We start from the raw sequence: 19,265 nt of genomic DNA, 5'->3' as shown, positions 1-19,265 counted from the left end.
ATGTCTTAGGCTTCTATGTATAATATTTCGTACATATTAGGGGTGTGTAGAGGAAGATACAGTCAAAATACTGAGAGATTTACAAATATAAGGCAAAAACTTGCGAAAATTACCATCGAAAAGTGGAAAAAATTTCCAATGTGGACTTAAGGCTCCGTTTCAACTCCAATAGATGCATTTACCCATGACATTTCATGGGGAAAAATATCAAACGAATGTGATACATTACGGAGAAATTTATGAAATCTCCAATTTACCAAAGGGGTACCCCTTTAAAAAAAAATTGATTTCTACAAGATGAATTCAAGCAATATTTTGAAAGTGAATACTAAAGAATCTGCAAGGTTAATGGGCACAAAATTTGTTGCTCTATGTCTTAGGCTTCTATGTATAAAATTTCGTGCAATTTCGAGGTGTGTAGAGGTTCATACGACCAAAATACTGAGAGATGTACGAATATAAAGGAAATACTTGCAAAAATTTCCATCGAAAAGTGGAAAAATTTTCAAATGTGGACTTTAGGCTCCGTTTCAACTACAATTGAAGCATTTACCCATGAGATTTCATGGGGAAAAATATCGAACGAGTAGAACACGAGTGTAATAAATTAAAGAGAAAATTGTGTAATCTTCAATTTACCAAAGGGGTACCCCTTTCAGAAAAATTCAAATTTTATAATATGAATTCGAGTGACATTTTTATAGTGAATAATAAGGAATCTCCAAGGGTAATGGGCACAAAAGTTGTAGCCCTATGTCTTAGGCTTTTATGTATAAAACTTCATGCAATTTCGAGGTGTGTAGGGATCATACCATCAAAATATTGAGAGATGTACAAATATAAAGGAAAAACTTGCGAAAATTGCCATAAAAAAGTGGAAAAAATTTCAACTGTGGACTTAAGGCTCCGTTCCAACTCCAATAGAAGAATTTCCACATGTGATGTCATGGGGAAAAATATCGAACGAGTAGAACACAAGTGTAATACATTACGGAGAAATTAGTGAAATCTCCAATTTACCAAAGGGGTACCCCTTTCTAAAAAATTCGATTTCCATAATATGAATTCGACCTATAGTTTGAAAGAGAATACTAAGGATTCTACAAGGGTAATGGGAACAAAGGTTGTAGCCCTATGTCTTATGCTTCTATGTATAAAATTTCGTACAAGTTTGAGGTGTGTAGAGGGTCATACGACCAAAATACTGAGAAATGTACGAATATAAGGGAAAAACTTGCGAAAATTGCCATCGAAAAGTTGAAATTTTTTTAAATGTGGACTTGTTTCAACTCCAATAGAATCATTTACCTATTACATATTGTGGGAAAAAATATTGAACGAGTAGAACACGAGTGTAATACATTACGGAGAAATTTGTGAAATCTCCAATTGACCAAAGGGTTACCCCTTTCAAAAAAATTCAATTTTTATAATATGAATTCAAGCAACATTTTGAATGTGAATACTAAGGAATCTACAAAGAAAATGGGCACGAAAGTTGTATCCCTATGTCTTAGGCTTCTATTTATATAATTTCGTGCATTTTCGAGGTGTGTAGAGGGTAATACGACCAAAATACTTAGAGATGTACGAATATATGGGAAAAACTTGCGGAAATTGCCATCGAAAAGTGGAAAAAATTTCAAATGTGGACTTAAGGCTCCGTTTCTACTACAATAGAAGCATTTACCTATGAGATTTCATGGGATAAAATATCGAACGAGTAGAACATGAGTGCAATACATTACAGAGAAATTTTTGAAATCTCCAAATTACCAAAGGGGTACCCTTTTAAAAAAAAATTGATTTCTATAATATGAATTCGAGTGACATTTTGAAAGTGAATACTATGGAATCTACCAGGGTAATGGGCACTAAAGTTTTATCCCTATGTCTTTGGCTTCTATGTATAACATTCCGTGTAATTTTGAGGTGTGTAGAGGGTCATACGACCAAAATACTAAGAGATGTACGAATATAAGGAAAAAACTTGCGAAAATTGCCATTGAAAGTCGAAATTTTTTCAAATGTGGACTTAAGGCTCTATTTTAACTCCAATAGTAGCATTTACCCATTAGATGTCATGGAGAAATATATCGAACGAGTAGAACACGAGTGTAATACATTATGGAGAAATTAGTGAAATCTCCTTCTACGCCCTAAATATCCACGGGTTATTAGCGAGCTGAAAAATGGCATAATTCTATCCGCCACGTGTAAATCGTCCACCCGGAGCTGCTGTTACGAGTCTCCACCTCTTTAGCCCGAGCTGATCAAAGAGTTAGCAGTCTACTCGAAGGCAACGAGTCAGTAGTATGGATATCACGAGCTGGCGCTACATCAAGCTCGAGGTGCGGCATAGATCTGACATCTCCGACTATTTGTGAAGTCAACCATGCAATGTAAACATGCACATATCAGACATCACGTGTCTATTCCATTCCTGAATTCTCGGACACGCAGTATAAACGTGCGTGTTCAGGCACCCCACGACTGTCTTGGGCCATGCGGCCCATTATCCCCCCTTACCTATTGATTAGACCACATCTCACTGTCAAGTTTTAGGAATTAATCGTCAGTGTCATAGAGATGACATGATGGGTAAGAGAGTCACGGGATGACCCCCTTTACCAACACCCAAGTATCATCTCTCTATAAACACCAAGACCCTGGGTGTTGCATGGGGTTGGCTTTTTTGTTGTAAAGAAACACTCTGTAAGGTATACTCGAGAAATATCAATAATATTGACTGGTGGACTAGAGGGATTTTAACCTTCGAACCACCCAAAAGGAAATGAGTGATAACCTTCCCATTCGCCAGTTTAGAATTAAGTTATCTTCATATTACGGTTCACTATTTAGCACTAATCCATCCTGTTTATTCGTATAATTATCTGTTGGCGAAGAACCGCGTCAACACTCCTATTTACCAAAGGGTACCCCTTTCAGAAAAATTCAATTTCTATAATATGAATTCGAGCATTATTTTGAAAATTAATACTACGGAATCTACAAGGGTAATGGGCACGAAAGTTGTAGCCTTATGTTGTAGGCTTCTATGTATAAAATTTTGTACAATTTCAAAGTGTGTAGAGGGTGATACGACCAAAATACTGAGATGTAGAGTCCAAGAACTTTACTTAGCTAATTGTTTAGTAGTATTATAGTATGTTTAGTATTATCTTTGTAACTGTGGATTTTTGGTTCAGACCAGGAATTATTTGGACACTCATAGTAGTACTTATAGATTTTCTAAGTTTAACCTATAGTTTAAGAATATTAAGTATAACCTAAGGTTTGGTTATATGACCGATAATTAAGGATTATATTTATTATACTATAAGGTTTAGATATCAACCAATAGGATTTTAAGCACATGTTATGAATGGTGATTAAGGATTAAGTATTTTTTAGGATTAAATTTAATAAGGAGTAAAGTTTGAATGTTATAGGGTCAGTCAGCAGCTTTGAATACGTTGAGGGCTTAGTCAAGGCTGTTTACTCCATTCAAACTTAGCTAAAAATGTGTAATTTCGTGTTTAAATATTCAGCGTGTGCCGATATATCGCAGCTATAGGGGGCGATATATCGCAGCACGTAGATACGGAAAACACGAATCGATGCACGGTCGCCTCGGGAACAATGGTCCAGGCGATATATCGCCTATAGGGGGCGATATATCGCCTCCTCCAGCATAAATTCAAACATTTTTTAATTCTTTTCCTTTCAGCCATTCAAACTTCTTCAAAAGTCCAGCATCTTTTGAACGAGTCTTCATCCTCTGCTGAACGATTATTCAAATGATTTTCACCTAAAAAGCCATTATTTTTATTCAAGTAAAATCAAGATACTTTCATTCCCAAACTCTATAAATAGGACCTAGTACCCAGCCATTATTCACCTTTTGCTCTAAGTTCAGAAGCTGCTAGTGCTAAGTGAGTGTGAGAGTGTAAACACCTGGTTTGGGAAATCATAAGCTTAAACATCATAAGCTTATCAAACACTTTGGGAAGTGAGGTTCTATAGTATTTCGGTTGTGGTATAGATTGGTCTTTCAAGTCTTTGAGGTAAACCAAAACTTTAGTTCATTTGCTTTATGCTATTTCCTCTTTCATAACCTTCTACTCAGTCCCCTAACCTCATTCTTATTTTGGTTAGGAAATCCAAGTTCTTAAGCACATAAGTTTCGGTAAGTATGTTTTTCAATGGTTTAGTCTTTCCATCCTTTTCATTTCTTCTTCTTCATAAGACTCACTCTTTCTCATATGGTTTTAGGAGTGTTCCAAAAGTCTCATCTCAGTCCATCATATCCCGGTAACTTTGGTAAGGAAAATAGAATAGAATCTATATGTTTATTGCTTATGTTATCTTATGTGTTATGTTATGAAATATGATATGTTATGAATATGTTATGTATGTGTATGTTTGTAGGCTTGGGCTTATGCCATATTTGACTAACAAGACCCCAAAAAGATTATGGGCATATTGTCAGGTCCCGACCAGTGACCCTCGACCAGTGGGCGCGCATCCTGCGCACGGACTCGTACGGACGAGTGGGCCGAGTAATGTCACGACCAGTGACGCGGCCACGAAGGGCCCATGGGGCTTGGGCGGTTTAGGGATTACTTAGCATGGATGTACTCCTCCTTCTTAAGTAACTTAGCATGGTGGATTATCTCCCTTAAATGGGCCGGCCCTTTAGTTTATGGGCTTGTCCACATGCTTTAGATAGATATTTTAAGGGAAATGGATGGTGGGGAGCTTGCCACTTGTCGGCCTAGGGTGTTCTCTAGTTGCCTATATATATGGCAATGCCCACACATGTTTAGGGGCTGCCATTACTTTTCTCTATATTTGTAAACACATTCTTATCAATACAAAGCACAGATTCTTTGTACCTTGTTGCCTAGTTCTTTTCATTAAGTTGCTTACACTCTTTCGAAGTGGTTTTCCATACCCACTCTTTTAGGCTGACTTTGCCGACGGACTGGTGAAGTGCCGCACTCCCTAACCTCGGTGGGTTCGGAGCGTGTCAATATGCCTACTTAGCTAGTAGGACCCCACTAATCTCATGGGCATAAGCTTGTTTAGTCTATGGGACCCCAAGTAATAATGGCCATTATAATAAGTGTATGTATTAAGTGTTATGATATGTCTTTACGTTTATTATGAAATTTATGTGTATGACTATGTGTTAGATTTTCCTTGCTGGGCATTAGGCTCATTCCTTTTTGTTTTATGTGCAGGAAAATAGCTTTAGAGGCGGTAAGATTCGTGACGCTTAGAGGATGTGTATCGATGGTGAATGGAGTCAAGAGGCCGAGCGTTATTCAATTCGAGGATGTAGTCTCATTTTATCTTTTATGATTTTATATGTATTTTCCGCATTTCTTATGTAATTCTTTTCTTTTAAATCATGTTTTGTTTTTAAAGACAATGGGATCTCATATCCTTCTTAGTATTTATTTGTAAGTAACTCTTATTTTACAAGTTACTCAATAAAATTATGGTATTTTCGTAAAAATGTAAGTTTATGTATAGTTTCGTTAATGGTCCAAAAAGTCTAGATTAGTGGGTCATTACATGAGAGATGTACGAATATAAGGGAAAAACTTAAGAAAATTACCATTGAAAAGTGGAAAAGTTTTCAAATGTGGACTTAAGGTTCTGTTTCAAATGCCATAGAAGCATTTACCCATGAGATATCATAGGAACCAAAACACTATAGCCCATTATGCGGCAAAATATGGGTTTTTATTGTTGATGTTAATGGTTCTATCTCTTTTTGGGAAATGCCCCTTATTGTGGGATCAAGCTTTTCTCTATTTTCTAATGAGCATGAGCTTCTAATTAGGAGAAAAAAACACAATGTACTTGCTGGAGCATGAGCTTCTTCCTCTAAGAAATGGAGAATGTTTATCTCTATCACTTAGATCTCAAAACACAAGTGAGATCTAAATCATATATTTTATTCTAATTCAATTTCTTTGTTTTATTTTTTGTTAACTAGACTCTATAACTAAAGGAACACAAGCTGTTTGTTCAAAAAATGTAACTACATTGGATTATGATGCAAATAATTGTTAGAAATTTTAAATTGGCTTATGATTCTAAGGGCAATTTCATTTTACTTTGTGTTGACTTGGGCAATTTTATTTTACTTTGTGTTGATTTAGGCAATGTTTTTCTTTATGGGTAAATTCTTCTCGAGGTGATTGGCATATTATATCCCTTTACTTTTGCAAGTAGTTTCCATTCGCTTTCTCACTTTTGACATTGTCTTCAAATTCTCTCTAAAAGTTAAATGACAAAATTAGTCTTCTTTTATCCTCTAACTACTTATTTTAATTTTACCCTCTAAACTTTTTATCTATCATTAAATATTACATAAATTGATAAAGTTGTTTCATTTTTACCCTTAAATTTGACTTTTATCATCAATTTAATATTTTTAGTCCTGATTTATTATATTTAAGTAATATTTAAATATTAAGATTTTTTATTTTTCTACCCCTAACAAACATGTTACTAAAAATATTTACGTGAATATCTATTTACTTATGTAACAATATATAACTAAGTAAAATTGATTTAAAAATACAAAAATATTAAACTGCTTATAACTTTCAATGTGTGCTATTCTCTATATTTTAAAATATATAACCAAAACACATTGAAGCAAGCAGAGATAGACCTACATGGTCCCTAGGTTGGGGAATTGGCCCTCAATTTTTTTTCTTAAATTATATGTAAGTCTATAAATTTTATTAATGTGTCTCTCAATTTTTTTTTTTTTTGGGTTTCTCTCATTATTTATTTTTTTGAAATTTTTTTTACAATGTTTATGTATGTCTCTCTTCAAAATTTACATATTTAAATTTCTACCTAAGTCCTTCCTCAAATTTTTTACATTTAAGTGAATATTTAAATAAAAAAAATTGGTATAATGATATATTATTAATTTTGTTTTGTCTATGCCTAAATATTATGCTTATCTTGTTGAGCTGTGTTGTGTGGTGTGTTTGTGCTCGTTCACGTGTTGTGGGACTCTAGACACATTTACTCATTGACCTGTTGTGGTTTACCACATTATAAAATGTGTCGTACGTGCCCTACTCAACTAAATGATTCGATTCTTTTCGACATTTCTACAATTGCTTGGTGTGAATTAATTTGATTTTATTTAATAGGTACTAGGACCAATGTTGTAGTCCATTGTAATATAGAAAACTATAGGAAAATTCTTTAGTTGAGACATTAGTTTTGACCCTACCGATAGGAGCTTTTTTGTTTTTACACATGGAGAAAATATATGATGGTGTACATGTAGTTATAGCAAGCATTCTATTAGTCTTTTAGAAATTCAGAATAATTTATAATGTCTAAATCAGGGTTCAAATAGTAAATTGTACGTGTATCTGATTTTTATATACGCGTGTAAAATAGACTATTTGAACCCTTAATTTCGATCCCTTAAATTATTCGAAATTTTGGAATGCAAGTTATAATTATCATGCATACCATCATATAAAAAAATTATATTATAATTTCTTTAAGTGTCAAAAATATAATAACACCCTTACGAGTAGGGCAAAAATAAGAGTAATGATATGTGTGCACCCAAACATTACACACAGTGACGTGATACTGTTTTTTAAAACAGTGAGTAATAAATGTGATTAGTTATACTAAGCTGTCACATCCATATGTGTGAGCTACTTAAAACTATATCTCTCTTAACGAGATATATGGTAATTAGTTTCGAAAGAATCTCAGCCTTAGGTGGGCTGTCCATTATAAAATTTTGATTCAATTAGGTAAAGTTCCAATCAAGTGACAAGAATTTGCCACTCAAAAAAATTGACAAGACTTTGTGTCATTTTCACTTTAAATTTGTCACTTGAATTGAAGACAAAACAAAAAGAAATAGGTTAAACTAGCTCCACAACACCGTGTACTATGTATGAAATTTCACCTCTCATTTCCTTTTCTCTTGTCCAATCGATCGATCACTCTTCTTAATTTTTACATACACCCCATGAAATTTCAACATTAATATTCTTGTGGAGGCATAGCTTGGAAACCTTATGTCCACTCATTTTCTACACACATATATATATATATACATATATACCCATACATTAATGTTAAAACACTTAATAAATATATACAATTTCATACACTATATGATGAGGTTTGCAACTGTAGTGTTCATAATATTGGGAGTTTGGGCTAATTCTCAAGCCATATTGTCTCGCACGTTGCATGAAAATGGCCTTATCGACATGCACGAACAATGGATGGCTCAGTACGGACGCACTTACGCCGACGACATCGAGAAGAACATTCGTTTCGAAATCTTCAAGAACAACGTGAACTACGTTGAGAATTTCAACAAAGAAGCCAATCGAACTTACATTGTGGGAATCAACAAATTTGCAGATTTGACTAACGAAGAATTCCTTAGTTACTTCACTGGTTTGAAGATGGCTGTGGTCCCTTCATCGAGTTCATCTGGAGAATACAACTCTTTTAAGTACGAAAACTTGACTGTTGATGATGTCCCGAGTAGCATCGATTGGAGAAACAAAGGTGCCGTGACTGATGTAAAGAATCAACGAAAATGTGGTAAGAATATATATATATAAACTACAATTAACTTGAAATGTTTTACAAGATCGAATATAAAACTAATACATGCATGTAAAATGAGGATGTTTTAGTAAAAATATAAACATAATTAATAGGGATAAAGTGCAGAAAGGATTTGTTTAAGGGAGAAAATTAATATAACTATATATATGAATAAAGGACTAAATTATACAATAAATTATGTGTATGTATATATATATGATAATTTTCACATAAGAGCTTCACTTTAAGCCCTATCGATGTATCTCTTCAGTGTTCTCGACCCGTGAACGGTTTTTGGCGCGATTTTTTTTACGACCGTATATATTGTAGTTGTTTATAGCATCCTACAAATTTTCAGAAAATTTTGAATAGTTTACAGTACCGAAAACTAGGTTCAAACATGATGTTTTCCACGCGCATAAAAAAAATTAGTCAGACGTGCAACAATATGTTTGAACTTAGTTTTCGATATTGTAAATTATTTGGAATTTTCTGAAAATTTGCAAATGCTCTAAATAGCTACAATATACACGGTCATAAAAAAAATCTCGCCAAAAACTGTTCGCGGGTCGAGAACACTAAAAGCCCTACCGATAGGACTTAAAGTGAAGCTCCTATAAAAAAATTGTCCTATATATATATTAAAAAAATTGAGAAATTTGAGAGAGGGAAGTTATTGCCCCACTAGAACTAATGTGGTCCGACATTGTTATTAATTTGGATGCTTTTTTTTAGTTATATTTGGCTCTATTTGAATATTTTGATATGATTTTTATTATGTATCACATGTGACATGATGAGTCAGTAGTAATTTTTCTGTGAAAATATATTTATAATATCTCATTTCCCAAATTACCAAGTCTATTTTTATGCTTTAGAGAACAAATTCTCTCACTTTGTAATTGATCAATGAAAAACAATGAAGGTAGACTCGAGATATCATAGCTGATCCACTATAAATTTTTTGTGTTTGTCATTTATTTTTCATAAATTTAACTTTTTGATCTTATTTTCTGACACAAATTTTTCAGCTTTGATTAACAATTTCACACGTCAACAATATTGATCAAATTTAAAGATAGCATGCATTGACAAAGTTTTACGTATATAATTATAGGGGACGACTCCAGTGGGGGCATGCCTTTTGCCCCCACCGATAGGGACATCTCTGTTTTTGGCATATGAAAAAATTATAATCCAATCATGTTATAATTATTTAGGACCTTCCATCAGTTTTTAAAAAGTTCCGAATAATTTACGATATTGAAAACATGCTTCAAAATAACTTATTTCACGCGCGTATAAAACAAGCTTCAAAACAACTTATTTCTTATTTTTCAGTATGGTAAATTATTTAGAATTTCTCAAAAAATTGTGGTGATTCTAAATAACTACAATGTACACCTTTATTATATATAAAAAATTGAATTGTATTCTATCCATACACCGAAAACACGAAAACATGTTGTAAGCTTGTTTTATACGCGCGTAAAACAAATTATTTTGGAGTCTTTTTCAGCACCGTAAATTATTCATAATTTCTTAAAAATTAGTAGGATGTCTACTATATAACTACATTGTATACCGTCATATATATATATATATATAAAAATGAGTTATAATTTTTTCACGTACTAGAAACAAAAACACCCCTACCGGTAGGGACAAAAGACATGATCCTATTGTAGAATTTTTCTATAATTATATAACATTATTAATTTCAATCCTTTAACTTAAAATATATTATATGTATGTAGGGAGTTGTTGGGCCTTTTCTTCAGTGGCAGCAGTGGAAGGGATTACACAAATCACAACTGGGTATTTGGTGTCACTATCCGAACAACAACTAGTTGATTGTTCAAGTGAGAATAATGGATGCAATGGTGGATTCTTGGAGAAAGCATTTGAGTATATAATAAAAAACCAAGGCTTAACAACTGAAACCAGTTACCCTTACGAGGATAGGGATGATTTGGCTTGTGAAGTTGGAACAAACGCAGTAGAATTTGCTACACAGATCACTGGCTACGAAAGAGTACCTTTATATAGTGAGGAGGCTTTGTTAAAGGCTGTTGCTATGCAACCTGTCTCGGTTGGGATTGAGGCAACAGAGAGTTTGAAATTGTATTCTTCTGGTATCTTCACAGGTGACGACTGTAGTGGCAATGATGTAAGTCATGCTGTTACGTTTGTTGGGTATGGGACCACAGAAGATGGAAACAATTATTGGTTGGCCAAGAATTCATGGGGAGAAAATTGGGGTGAAAATGGCTATGTGAGGATAATGAGAGATGTTGAATCCTTTGAAGGTGTTTGTGGTATTGCAACTGCAGCTGCCTATCCAATTGTCTAAGTACTATTATATAAGTTGCATTGAAAAAGTAATAAATTAAAAAAAAAAAAAAGTGTTGCTATTTGGCTCAACACCACGAGTACATTACGAAGCTCCTAGGCCCCCACTCGCTACTGGCTTTTTTATCCTTAATTTCCTGAAATAACCACATAATAAGGAGTGAGCTTCTAAGCCCAATAAAGAAAATACAAACAAGAATTAATCATATAATCAAACATAATATAAATTCACAAGAGTCATACAACACAAAACTCTAGGTCATATTATAGCTTAAGTCATAATTCTACATCATAATCTAAGTTATAAATTATAAATCATACTTTAAGTCATAAGTCATGGATCATAGGTCATAAGTCATAATCGTAATTATAGGTCATATATCATAATCATAACTATAATAACAAGTCAGATATAATAAAAGATAAGTGTTTATACAGGGGTGACAATTAAGCCCCGGACATAAGTCCGTCATACACCGGACATCACTTAGGTCCTTTATAAAGTTTTGGTAACCGAGCCTACCGGACATAGTCCGTCATACATCATTGGACACCTTAGGTCCAGACAGGCTTACCCATTTATTAAACCTGAAATGTTAGGTCATACAAACATAAATTATATCATAAACTACATAAACTAGGTCATAATACTAAACTACCTAATCTTTCTTACCAAAACCGGATTATTGGAGACAAGAGCGGGATTAAAATTCCTAAAACCAAACATAAAGAAACCATAAGTTTCTAAAGAAATGAAGTTGAAAAGAAGATCTAACCCATTGAGATAAGAACTTACCGAAAACCTTATGTTTCAAAGGAATTGAACACCTAACCAAAAGTCACTATCACAAGTTAGGATTTGAAGAAAAATGAAATAATAAGACTAATGGAAATGGACTAAACCTAAATATAAAGAATACCTTAAATAGCTTAAATATAAAAACTAATGGGTCATGACTTATTCACGTGTGTAAAACCGGAGTGTGTTGTACCGGTACAAAAAAAAAATTTGATTCATGTCCTATTTTGGAAAGTTGGTCCCCAAACTTTTTTTATTGCAAATTAATTCCTAAACTAACAAAAAAAATAGTGAATTAACAGTGGAGGACTAAAAGTGCTAAGAAAATTAAAGTTGAATGACCAATTTACCAAAATGTGTATAATTCAAGGACCTGCGGTGCAAATAAGTTCAAAAATAATAAGCCACAATTTTTACTTAGCTTATAGCTATAGGCAAACTAAAAACTTAGCCAAACATATATAGGTTGAAAAACACCCTTAATAGGCAGGCTAGCCCAAAGCTAATATGTGCCGAAGTCATAGCAGATTTATGGAATTTTTTTTTTTGGAATAATTACATCGTAATATATACTGGAAGAAAAAATTTTATTTTTATTTTTATTTTTTTCTCATTCGTCAAAGTTATCTATTTCTCTTTTCTCTCTCTTCTCCGAAACTTAAAAACAAAATTTCAGCCACACTACTGGTTGTTTAGGCTCAAGAGTGGTATCATCGTGACCTACTCTGCAATGTGATTATTTTGATATGTGGGGAGCATAAGTTTCATCACCGTCGCTGGAGAAGATGACCAGAATTAAAAGTAACATTTTAATTTTTTTTTATATTTGGTTAACCAAAAAATTTATTTTCTCCTTTTTTTATAAAAAAAATAAAAACTAAAAACAATGTAAAGGTATCTTCAATAATTGTAATAGGTAATTTCTGTTTTTTATTTTAAAAGTAACTATGTAGTTTCTTTTTATTTGGTTAAACAAAAATTCATAATAAAAAACCAAAATGTGTATTTTCTATTATAATTGAAAGTAACTTCTAAGTTTATTCTTTTTTGTTTGATTACTAAAAAAACACTATTATTACATGTCAATTACATTAGTAACTAAAAAGTAAATTAAAATTTTTCATTAAAAAAGTTATTGTATAGTATACTAAAAATAACTTTTGATGATAAGCTATATAATAATCTGTTATATTTTATTGTAACTCAGTAGTTCCTAGAACAAATTTGAAGGAAATGTAAAAATATATTAAATAATATAACCTAAATAAGACTAATCAATATTTTAAGATAAAAAAATTCAATAAATAAAATTTGGATGTAACCAAAATGTATGTGAAATAATATGTCCTAAAAAAAATTTTTTTGTGAAAAAGGAATCAACTGGTAACTTATCACTATTACAAGTAACTAAAAAGTTATTTTTGAAAACCCAAAACAATGGGAAATTTGGGATTTCGGGAATGTTCCAAATCCAAATATATTATTTTTTTATGATCTAATAATGTACTTTTGTAAATAAAATTTTGTATGTGATTTTTGTAATTATTTTGTGTTATAAGTATATAATTATGGCACCTATAATTATAAAGATCTTCGTTTTTTTATTAAAAAAAGTGAAAAATATGAAAGTCGTTATGTTAGTACTATAGTTCAACATTTTCAATCAGCACCAGTCACGGAGAATAGATCAAAAAGGTCAATTTTAATTATGGGAAGGCGTTGATAGTGCGCTGACGTAGTTATTCCAATAATATAGGAACTTAAATTATTGATTAATTAGCTTATTGCTTTTTTTTATTATTTATTTATTGATTACGAAATTACGTGTATGCATGGCCATGGCTAATTAATTGATAGTTTGATGAGAAAGACATATATTGTAACGTAATGAATTGAAAAGTTAACTTTTATTAAAGGGAAAATAGATGGATTTTACGTAACTATATATATATATGAACAAACGAAAATAATTGGCTTTAATTTCATTCTTATCAGTAATCCCATCAAACTTTCATGATAATTTTCAATTTGACTGTTCAATTTTACAAATTATTATTTTTGTACATTTTTTTTAATAATACTTATGTAGTATTCTTTATTTTAAAGTAATATATGTTTGGTACCTTAAACTCAGGTTTAATAAATAAAATTTTATAAATATAATCAAAATTGTAATCAATTTTATGTAATTAAGTAATTGAATTTGAATTTAAAATTTATATAATTGAGAGCAGTTTGATTAATTAATTAGTAATATTTTATTAATCAAATTTAAATTTAGAATAACGAAATGATACTCTACAAAAACACATGATACTAAATAGTTACTTACCCTATATAATTTGTGAGATAATTATTCTGATATTTTTTATTACAAAAATACCCCTAACTTCAACTATTATTATATTGGTAAGAATAGCACTTCTATTTTGTCAAAAAAAAAAAAATAGCACTTCTGTTATATTTCATCTTTTATTTTTACGAATTAATGTTACATATAATTCATCATATTTTGAGTAACTTTATCTTCTGTATCACACATGATATAAATGATAGAGTTACCAATCTATTAATAGATTTAGTAGTTATAAAGGTGTAAATTAAAATATATTACATCATAATTACGAGAGTAAGTAAAAAATATGATAAACTATACTAGTAATTTTAGCATAGGGGAGAATTTTACCAAATATTTCTCCAAATACAATTTAAAAAGGATAATTTACATCTCATATAGTTTTTTTATATTTTAATTTCAAAAATCACCTAAGATTTTTATTTACATATATACCATGCCATATCATCAAAAAATGCCGGAATTATAAAATAATATACTTGAAATAAAAAAGCTCACAAAATCCCAAATTTTTCCGTATTTATGGGTTTTCAAAAATAGCTTTTGGGTTGCTTACGGTACCAATAAGATATTGATTTGTTACTTTTGTTATAAACTCTTCATTTTTAGATCATTTTATTCAAAGTGTATTAAAACTTTTCTTTTAAAAGTTACATTGTAGTATATTAAAGATAAATTTTGCTAATAGGTTATATGGTAACATAATATACTTTATTATAATTCATTAGCTTCCAAAATAAGTTTGAAAGTAACCTAAAAATATCTTAAATAATATCTTAATAATAACAGGACTAAATATTTAATAATTATATCAATATAAATTTAAATATTATAAAATAATATTATAATAATATATAATACATAATCTTAATTTTTATTAAAATTAAAAAGTTATCATATTATATATATATAAAAAAAATCGTAAACAATATTTTTATTTAATATGTTTATCCTACTTTTTAATATATAATATTATTTATTTATTTAAAATATCTATCACAATAATACAAATTTAATAAATATAATTAATAAATTATATAAATAAAACTAAATAAAGTTGTACGTCGTCTGTAATTAGTATATGTGTGTTCGGTTGTGAAGTCGTTGTCTTCCTCAATTTTAGTGCTAATCACTATAATTATTATTTTTCAAGCCAAATTTCTAATTTATTTCGATGAATACAAACTTATTATTTTTGTTTCGAAAACTGAGATTTATTTTCTTTAAAATCTTTTTTAGTTTTGCCAGCTGACAAAACATGGAAGCGTGGTTGATTGGTGTCTCATCTCAAGAACCAAAGTTGCGTGACTGGCTTTCTAACGGTGGAGAGACAGGTTTTTTGTCTCTAATTGATTCACAACCAATACCTCCAATAATGATTTTCATATATGTATATATATAGGCCCAAGATATATATATATTATGATATCAGTTGGCTCAGCTTGATCATTGGTGTGAATATGATTATTCATTTTCTTTTCAATGTGAAAGAGTGTTGAGTTTCGTAAGAATCTGTCGTACTAGTTGGGGTCCATAATATTCTTTCCATTTTATTTTTTTTTTCTTGTGATAAGATTCCACTTTATTGTGGCGTAAAGCTTCTACTATTTTTTCAAGTGAGAGTAGTCGACTGCAATTACGCCATGAAAACTTTGGCTCCAATTTCGTGTATGCCATGGGGGCAAAGACTTGGAAACTTAAGTCCATTTTCGGCTGAAGATTTCACATTATATCATACTGAACTTCTATATAAACCCATGAAATTGTGATTACTTTTTCATATACCTTCTCATTCATTTTTAAAAAAATAAATATTACCCCACTTTCAGATTTTTTTTTCTACTACACACAATGAGTTTCGTAACCATTGTGTTCCTAATATTGGCTACTTGGGCAAATTCTCAAGCCATGTCCCGGTCTACGTTGCATGAAAATGCCCTAATTGACATGCACGAGCAGTGGATGGCTCGGTACGAACGCAGCTACGCCAACAAAACGGTGAAGAACATGCGGTTCGACATCTTCAAGGACAACATGAACTACGTTGAGAAGTTCAACAAGGGAGCAAATCGAAGCTATGAGTTGGGTATCAACAGATTCGCAGATTTGACAGACGAGGAATTTCTTAGTCACTTCACTGGTTACAAGCAGAGCCCTCTTGTCCCTACTCGTTCATCTGGGGAATACAGCAGCTCTTTCAAGTACCTAAACTTAACTGCAAGTGAAATCCCAACTAGCATGAATTGGAGAGACAAAGGTGCTGTGACTGATGTAAAAGATCAACGAAAATGTGGTAAGAAACTAATTTATATATATATATAAGGAGTAAGAGTATATGGTTTGGTTTTTTTACTATGAGTTATGTGAAGCACTCACTGCAAAAAAATCTTAGTTTTAGTTGCAATAAATTTCGTGATTACTAAAAGTATTAGTCACAAGAATTACAATTTGTTGTCACTAAATGTATTTTTAGCGTCACAACATACTTTATCACTAAAAATAATAGGTTGTGATTAAAACTATATTAATTAGTGATAACTTGTGATTAAGCATAACTTTTTAGTCACAAGTAAGCTTTTGTTCGGACTAAAAAATTGTTACTAAATGGTACATTTATTTGTAATGACGAGCAGCATCATGAGGCACCACATGACTCTTTCTTGTCAGTCAACAACCTGTAAAAACTGCAAGACAATTTTTGTATACTGCCTACCAATTCTACCAATTGTGAAAATAATAGGTTGTGACTAAAACTATATTAATTAATAACAACTTGTGATTAAGTAAGATTTTTTAGTCACAAGTAATTTTTTGTTGCGACTAAAAAGTTGTAATTGAAATGTACATTTATTTGTAGTGACGAGCAACATCACGAGCCACGTGAATCTAGCCGTTTCTCATGTTTTTTAAAAGAGATATGAAAGTGATTCTTAGTTTTTTTTTTTTAAATTGACAGATTTGTCAATGTGTGTGTGTGAAAGTATATATTATATAAAATATATTTGACATTAATTTCAAAATCTTTTTACATGAACATGCAGGGTGCTGCTGGGCGTTTTCTACAGTGGCAGCAGTGGAAGGGATTACACAAATCAAAACTGGGAATCTGGTGTCGCTATCAGAACAACAACTAGTCGATTGCTCAACCGAGAACAACGGTTGCAACGGTGGAACGATGGAGAGAGCATTCGAGTACATAATAAAAAATCAAGGCATAACAACTGAGACTGATTACCCTTACAAGGAAAGAGATGATTCAATTTGTCAAACTGGAACGGCCACAGTCAAGATCAGTGGCTACGAAAAGGTGCCTGAAAATAGTGAGGAGGATCTGTTGAAGGCTGTTTCTATGCAACCTGTGTCGATTGGGATTGAGGCTACAAAGAGCTTGAAACTGTACAAATCTGGTGTCTTCACTGGTGACGACTGTGGTGACGATATAAACCATGCTGTGACGTTTGTTGGGTATGGGAGGAGTGAAGAAGATGGAAGCAAGTATTGGTTGGCCAAGAATTCTTGGGGGGAAGATTGGGGTGAGAATGGCTATGTGAAGATAATGAGAGATGTTGAATCTTCTCAAGGTGTTTGTGGAATTGCCACTGATGCTTCCTATCCAACTGTTTAAGTACTGTTATAGTTCACTAGTGTGTGTGTGACAATGAATATTTATGGTGTTTATTTCGACTGCTGAAATGTCTATGTTTCTGCCTTTGTGAACCATCTACATTATCATCAATGAAAAATTTGCATACTTAGTTTTTCTAGCTAACACTAGTCTTTAATATCCTAAATTCACAAATTACTACAAAAAAGGCTTTTCTCTGCAGTTTTTTTGCTCAATACACTGCGGTTTTCAAGAGTATTGAAAAGCGCAGTGTATTCGACCGCAGAGAAAAGTGTTACGCAAACCGCGGAGAAAAGCTACACTTTTCTCTGCGGTTGTAGTAAGCCAACCGCGGAGAAAAGAGACTTTTCTCTGCGGTTGTAGTAAGCAAATCGCGGAGAAAAGAGACAAATTAATAATTAATGCTTAATAATATATAAATGAGTGTTGTTATTTGACACTTTTAAAGTGTCTAACACCACATGAGGTGACATCTTATAATTGGTTAGCGATATCCCATTATACTTATTAAATTCAAAGAAGTTGAACCTGATATTAAATTGCACCAATAACAATATGACATTTACTTGTGGTGTTGGTCACCGTTGATGCCTTTAGCAATTCTGTATATAAATAGGTGAGGTGAGATTCTATTAATTATCTTATGATGGCATTCTATACATTCCTTTCCAATCGATATGGAACAAGAAATCTTGTTCAATCTTAGTGTGGACCTCTTGAAATTATATTATGATAGAGATTGGTAATGATCCATCTTTTTCCACTATTTATCACAGAATCCAAATTTATGCATAAATAATTATTATTCTCTGACATTGGTTATATTGGTGTTTTCATGGAGTAATGATACGTGTACTAAAATTATACACCGACCGACGTGCGTTTTATTTAACCAATTACAAAACATTGAAACAATGTGGCTGCAAGACTTATTGACTAAGAGTCATCAAATGGCCATGACAAAAAATGTTGTCATTGACAAAAATATATTGTGTGAAAATGTTTTTTTTTTCTTTGTAAGACTCTCAATACTCGATAAACTATTTGATAGTGGGAACCAAAGAATGTGCCCCATCAATTACAGCCTTCATTTAAATATAAGAACAATTCAATACAAGGACAACCAAATCTTATCACCTTCCGACCCTGTAATGCAAATTTGGCGGAACTTACTACCAAGTTCTGACCATTTTCAAACATTATTAAGAATAATTACGAAAATGTCATTGTTGTACAAACTAGGCATCAACATACCAATTTGCACCCTCACATGCACATATGACCAAGCACTCATTTAGCTCGTAACATATCCTCAAGGCTGGCATGTTACAGGTCGCAAGTGCTAATAGTAGTAAAATTACATACCAGACGGACGATGTGTTGCCTAGTACCAGGCGACATGTTGTCTAGTATGTACTATGTAACATCTCAAATTTTGAAACATTTTAAACAGTTCAAACAACTCATGTAACTCTCAAATCTTTCCTTTATCACATTGA

At 32.0% G+C, this 19,265-nt stretch overlaps 2 protein-coding genes and 1 long non-coding RNA gene across 3 annotated transcripts; all 3 read left to right on the top strand.

Moving 5' to 3' along the window:
- Nucleotides 1-8,144: 8,144 nt before the first annotated feature.
- LOC133801648 (zingipain-2-like) lies at nucleotides 8,145-11,058 on the top strand. Its single transcript, XM_062239897.1, has 2 exons — nucleotides 8,145-8,628; nucleotides 10,392-11,058. Exons 1-2 carry the CDS (start codon nucleotides 8,145-8,147, stop codon nucleotides 10,985-10,987), a joined length of 1,080 nt encoding a protein of 359 aa, XP_062095881.1. The 3' UTR covers nucleotides 10,988-11,058.
- On the top strand, nucleotides 8,635-9,583 carry LOC133801649 (uncharacterized). Its single transcript, XR_009876905.1, has 2 exons — nucleotides 8,635-8,893; nucleotides 9,209-9,583. It is a non-coding gene; the product is annotated as an uncharacterized LOC133801649 (long non-coding RNA).
- Nucleotides 11,059-15,838: 4,780 nt separating the features above from the next.
- On the top strand, nucleotides 15,839-17,910 carry LOC133801647 (zingipain-2-like). The gene is made up of 2 exons (XM_062239896.1): nucleotides 15,839-16,434; nucleotides 17,183-17,910. The coding sequence occupies exons 1-2, from the start codon at nucleotides 15,993-15,995 to the stop codon at nucleotides 17,764-17,766; spliced, it is 1,026 nt and encodes a 341-aa protein (XP_062095880.1). The 5' UTR covers nucleotides 15,839-15,992; the 3' UTR covers nucleotides 17,767-17,910.
- The last annotated feature ends 1,355 nt before the right edge of the window (nucleotides 17,911-19,265 follow it).

This window comes from Humulus lupulus, chromosome 9 (genome assembly GCF_963169125.1).
Source record: "Humulus lupulus chromosome 9, drHumLupu1.1, whole genome shotgun sequence".
In the NCBI taxonomy this organism is placed as follows: domain Eukaryota; kingdom Viridiplantae; phylum Streptophyta; class Magnoliopsida; order Rosales; family Cannabaceae; genus Humulus; species Humulus lupulus.
Note: the sequence above shows the minus strand (reverse complement) of the source record. Positions and strands in the feature narration are given on the sequence as shown.

Coding starts and splice junctions, on each gene's coding strand:
- LOC133801647 (XM_062239896.1), top strand. CDS start 15,993: ATGAGTTTCGTAACCATTGTGTTCCTAATATTGGCTACTTGGGCAAAT. Junction 16,435..17,182: donor AAAAGATCAACGAAAATGTG/GTAAGAAACTAA, acceptor ATGAACATGCAG/GGTGCTGCTGGGCGTTTTCT.
- LOC133801648 (XM_062239897.1), top strand. CDS start 8,145: ATGTTAAAACACTTAATAAATATATACAATTTCATACACTATATGATG. Junction 8,629..10,391: donor AAAGAATCAACGAAAATGTG/GTAAGAATATAT, acceptor ATATGTATGTAG/GGAGTTGTTGGGCCTTTTCT.